The sequence below is a fragment of the Cololabis saira genome, chromosome 3 (genome assembly GCF_033807715.1).
Source record: "Cololabis saira isolate AMF1-May2022 chromosome 3, fColSai1.1, whole genome shotgun sequence".
Classification (NCBI taxonomy): domain Eukaryota; kingdom Metazoa; phylum Chordata; class Actinopteri; order Beloniformes; family Belonidae; genus Cololabis; species Cololabis saira.
In genome coordinates, this window is record NC_084589.1 from 48,376,933 (window position 1) to 48,382,945 (window position 6,013).

Genomic DNA, 6,013 nt, shown 5'->3' on the forward strand with positions numbered 1-6,013 from the left:
TCCCATTCCTCCTCTGGATCATCCAGATGGTCATTGGCAAACTTCAGAAGGGCCTTGACATGCACTGGCTTGAGCAGGGGGACCTTGTGTGCGCTGCAGGATTTTAATCCATGACGGCGTAGTGTGTTACTAATGGTTTTCTTTGAGACTGTGGTCCCAGCTCTCTTCAGGTCATTGACCAGGTCCTGCCGTGTAGTTCTGGGCTGATCCCTCACCTTCCTCATGATCATTGATGCCCCATGAGGTGAGATTTTGCATGGAGCCCCAGACCGAGGGAGATTGACCGTCATCTTGAACTTCTTCCATTTTCTAATAATTGCACCAACAGTTGTTGCCTTCTCACCAAGCTGCTTGCCTATTGTCCTGTAGCCCATCCCAGCCTTGTGCAGGTCTACAATTTTATCCCTGATGTCCTTACACAGCTCTCTGGTCTTGGCCATTGTGGAGAGGTTGGCGTTTGTTTGATTGAGTGTGTGGACAGGTGTCTTTTATACAGGTAACAAGTTCAAACAGGTGCAGTTAATACAGGTAATGAGTGGAGAACAGGAGGGCTTCTTAAAGAAGAACTGACAGGTCTGTGAGAGACGGAAGTCTTACTGGTTGACAGGTGATCAAATACTTATGTCCTGCAATAAAATGCAAATTAATTACTTAAAAATCATACAATGTGATTTTCTGGATTTTTTTTTTTTAGATTCTGTCACTCACAGTTGAAGAGTACCTATGATAAAAATTACAGACTTCTACATGCTTTGCAAGTGCGAAAACCTGCAAAATCGGCAGTGTATCAAATACTTGTTCTCCCCACTGTATAACGATCTAACTACAAGTCCTGCCACTGTATATGACGCAGAAGAAGCCTTTTCTAGAACAACAACTTTATTCTTCAACTGTCTCGATACCAACGCAGTAACACAAGAGTACAGTCACAGTCTGTGGTCACACAGAGTAATGCACTTGTTTTCAAATATATACCACATAGATGAAGGGGAAGACCGAAGGTTCAGCACAAACTTTAAACCTCACAAATACAACCAAACAATCAATACTGGGAAGCACTTTTGATTTGTTAAAATCCAATAATTTTGTCCCATTTTGTAATTCCAGAACTCCCACAAGAAAATGTTTGTAAGGTGGAGGAGGACGGGGTTTTCAGTGACCAGCACCTGGATAACCTGGAGAGGAGCTGCAGCCCGGACCAGGAGGAACCAGGGCATCCACAGACTACAGAACTGGAGGAAGACTCCAGCGGTCAGGAGATGAAACACAAGGACGTAGAGGTGGATATCTCATTGGTCAGTGTCGCTCATGAGAAAGTTGAAAATGGTGAACCAGGACCAAACTGTGGCCAGCTGCTGTTGCACACTTCTCCTGAAGCTCAAAACAAAGATGAGGAAGGGACTGAAAGTTTACGCTCAGACTCCAGTAAAACTGCAGATCCGGAGCCAATGAGACGACACGGTGACCACGAATATGCTGCTGTCCCATCAGATAGCAACTGTAAATCAAAGATGACCATGACCCACACGGGGAAGAAGGCGTTTTCTTGCAGCACTTGCAGGAAAGAGTTCAGTAAAAGTAGTATTTTAATGGATCACATGAAGATCCACACTAGCGAAAGGCCGTACCTGTGGAACCCCTGCGGAAAATCGTTTACAAAATCATCAACATTCAAGAAGCATAAAATGATCCATATGGGCGAGAAGCTCTACGTCTGCAAAACGTGTGGAAAAAGTTACAGGCAAAATTCCAGCCTGGTGATTCACTCGAGGACCCACACTGGCGAAAGGCCGTACCTGTGCAACACCTGCGGCAAAACCTTTACTACATTATCAAATGTTAAACGGCACATAACCATGCACATGGGCGAGAAGCCCTACACTTGCAAAACATGTGGAAAAAGTTACACAGAACGTTCCAGCCTGGTGGTCCACTCGAGGACCCACACGGGCGAGAAGCCCTACATCTGCAAAACATGTGGAAAGAGTTACAGGCAACATTCCCACCTGGTGGTTCACTCGAGGATCCACACGGGCGAAAGGCCGTACCTGTGCAACACCTGCAACAAAACCTTTACTGAATCATCAACTCTTAAACGGCACATTACCACGCACATGGGCGAGAAGCCCTACAACTGCAAAACATGTGGAAAAGGTTACAGGCTACGTTCCACCCTGGTGATTCACTCGAGGATCCACACGGGCGAAAGGCCGTACCTGTACAACACCTGCGGAAAAACCTTTACTAATTTACCGGATCTTAACTGCCACATAACCACACACATGGGCGAGAAGCGATATTTGTGCAAGACGTGCAACAAAGGTTTTAGCCGCAGAATTTATTTGCTGAGTCACATGAAAAATCACCCGGAGGAGAAGTCTGGTGACTCGTGACAAATGAAGCTCTTGTTGTCGTCCTCCGGGGGCAGCTGTCCACTCCTGTCTGACCCACAGAAGAAGAACCCGCAGAAGTCCAACCACCACCTCCTGTGGCTGATGAGCCTTATCCCCTCCCCACAAGGGTTGCAGGTTCAACACGGATTTATGCTTCTCCGTCAACTTGACATAGAAGGAACAATGTGGTCGTGTACTTTTTTTCTTAAAGTTCTGCATTGAGTTTGTTTCAATCCCTGTTCCTTCTTAAAATCTTATTATTTGTTGCTGTTGGTAACTTGCCGTCTCCACGGTGCAAATAAAGAGCTGTTAGTATGTGCTGAAGTTTCTTTAAACGTGACAGTTTATTTCGTTCATCTACAAAGCCTCTCTCACACGCTCTTTTTCCCGTCTGTTTCTTCTTCACTCACATTGTCTTTGTAAAGTTAATCTGCAGCTCCATGTTGTTAAACTCTCTCCATCTACTCCGTTCTGAGGTTAGTCCAAGTGTGATATATTTACGTGTTCAGTTTTTACAACGTTCCTCTGAAAAACATGAAGAAACTTCAGAGAAACGAGGACAAAAGAAAAACGCAACCATCAACACGTCAGAAACAGAACAGCCAACCATCTGTCACCATTTTCTAAACTTTATAGTCTGCAGCATTAAACAAAAAACCTTGAAGATTTCAGAAGTCAGTGCAGTCAGATACGATTTGCTTTTATTTCCCCTTTAAAATGTTTTTATTGATTTAGAAAACGAGAACATTTAGTTTGCAAATTAATGAGGAAATGAGTGTGATGTGGGATACACATCACGATACTTGAGTCACGATACAATACGATATTGCGGTATCCAGATTTTGCTGTATATTGTGATGTTATACATAGTTCGCTGAAAACTGTAAAAGGCTTTACGCTTTTTAAAATCTGAGCTGCACGTACATCAGATTATCGTGATTATTCATGGGACAAACTAAGTCAAAACAATGCAATTCACATGATCCATGCTGTGTTATTGTAACTATATAAGCTAAAGTTACAAGATATTTATGTATGTTTTTCATATTATTTACATAATATGAAATTAACAATATTATTTAATCACATGTATAAAATCAAGTTGTACTAGATTTACAACTCGTCTGACACATGATTTATTATAAAGTTGAGATCCGTGTTGAAGCTGCAGATCTGCAGGTTGGAGAGCAGGAAGAAGAGGGAGGATCATCGGGATCAGATTCCAGGAAGAGGACAGACTTTGGATTTAACCCTTTTATATCAGACATCTGTTTAGGAGTAAATGTCTTTTTACCTCAACTCATATTTAGTCAGAAATAATCATAAAAATGTAATTAAGGTTTCATTTTAGATGGATGAATTATTTTATTGTTTATAATTCTGGAATATTACACTCTCCATATGTAGAAAGAGCAGCAGTGCCCCCTGGTGGTGAGTTATAAAAGCTCAACATAAACCCAAGAATGAACAATCTATCGTAATAATAATAATAAAAACACAGATAAAAAAAGACTTTAGTGCATCAACAAGAGGAAAGTTGTCAGTGATGCAGATTATTGGTACAGCGTGATCGGTACAACCAGCATTTAGCTCAGTGGAGATGCACTTTTGTCCTTTTTTCTCAACTTCCTCAATCACGTCATTTTGATCCAGATTGTTATTTCACTGGTCTTGGTTTCATCAAATGACACATCCAGGGACAGAAGCCGTGCATAGGTGTTCATCCTGTCCAGGTGTTGGAAGGTGAAGTGAAGCCGAAGCCATCGCTTCATCCACTGATCTGTTGGCACGGTAGGAAAACTGATAGGAATCCACTGTGTCAGGAACCATTGAGTTGATGTGGGTTAAAAAAAGATGATCTGCTCTGTTGGTCTCTGGAGAAGGTTTAATGAAAATGTCTCTCCACATTTCTAGAAGAAAGGCAGATTTTATGTCCATCAAATGCAATGTCCATTGTTTTTGATAACTTCCTGCCACAAGGAGCCTCAGAGACTGAAGCACAGGTTGGAGATTCCTTCTGTAGCAGAAACTTGCACTTCCTCAAAACCTTGTGCAACAAGCCTGGCTTTTGGTACCAGTCCATTTTCCATCTCTTTCAAAGTGCAAACTCAACGAGTGGAGATGCACTTTTGTAATAATAATAACAATAATAATAAAAATAATAATATGATAATGGATGGAGGACTTTGCTGTTTCAGGGCTGAGACCATTTGCCTTCATGGAGAGGGACATGAATTCCTTCATGAATAAGGACTAAAAATAACGTAAAAGGTATTTGGAATATATTGAATGATGTCATTAGGAAAAGTTCAAGACAGACTAATTATCCACAATATTTAACCAATAACGATGAAGTCATTAATGATATGAATGAGGTTGTTAATCATTTTAACAGGTATTTTGTGAGTGTTGGACCAAAGCTGGCAGAAAAATGTGTGATCCTGGATCAGCTGATGGATGGAAGGAAACATTAATAAGTAGAAATCCAGATTCAATGTTTCTCACAGCTGTGGAGGAGAGAGAAATCATAGATATTGTAAGTAAATGTAAAAACAAGGTGTCAACTGACTGTGGTGATATGACAATAGTCAAAAAGGTTATTGATGGATTGTTAACTGACATACAGCTGTAATCAGTCGCTCAGAACTGGGACATTTACAAAAATAAATGAAAACTGCAAAAGTCATCCCACTGTACAGAACTGGAGACAGACACCAATTCACTAATTACAGGCCTGATTCTTTACTCCCAACATTTTCTAAGATCTTAGAAAAAGTATTTATTTACAGGTTGGACAAATTAATGCCAATCAAAAGGCCACGCCCCTAATTACGCAGTAAACTTCTTGCTTTATATAATTCCAACCTGCCACAATACGAGGAAAAAGAGGCTTCAAACCCCTGCAGAAAACCTGTGGGTGATTCATGCATGAATGAACCGTCATTCTGAGTTTGGGGGTTAGTTTGGGATCTTTATTCCCTCTAGTGGTTAAATGTTGGAAACTGCAGCTTTAAATGTGTCTTGTTTATCTATATATTTCACACCAAAATCAGTTTGGTAGTTTGATCAGTTTGATATTTAAATGTTTTAATGTCTCAAAGTCTTACTATGTGTATTATTTTGAAGCCCATTGCAATAAAAGTAACGTAAATGTTTTATGACAAATAATAAAGAACACATGAATTAAAAAATATTTTTATTTTATATATTGACATTAACAATCAGAAGCTTATCATATTATTATTATTATTTCGTTTATTTCGGCATGTTTATATAGACACATTTCATCTCCAGAACATTATACATTGCATACTCAGCACATGACGAAAAGGGTACGGGAGAAGCTGACGCTTATCAAAGTCCCGCCCCGTTCTATGTAAGATTCATGATCACATCAACAACAGAATTCAGTAAGATACATAGTTTACCACATAGCAATTTGTCTAATTTCATCCTTCACAGTCCAGATAGCATGTATGTTTGTACACGTGTCCAGTCCACTCATCCTGATCACCGTTCCTGTGATTTACTACTGTGTCCACTGTTCAGTTATTTTTAGCTCAATGTCACACACACACATTTTATAGTGACTTTGTTTTGTTTCCATGTTTTGTTTCCAT

At 40.3% G+C, this 6,013-nt stretch overlaps 1 protein-coding gene across 1 annotated transcript in view; it reads left to right on the forward strand.

The window, feature by feature from the left end:
• Window positions 1-1,574: 1,574 nt before the first annotated feature.
• Window positions 1,575-6,013, forward strand: part of LOC133440732 (zinc finger protein 677-like) — a gene marked incomplete at its 5' end in the record, with an annotated part of 7,448 nt that continues 3,009 nt past the window's right edge. Inside the window, one exon of the mRNA XM_061718050.1 lies at window positions 1,575-2,286. Within this exon, the coding sequence (XP_061574034.1) occupies window positions 1,575-2,286 (712 nt within the window). The remainder of the gene's footprint in view (window positions 2,287-6,013) is intronic.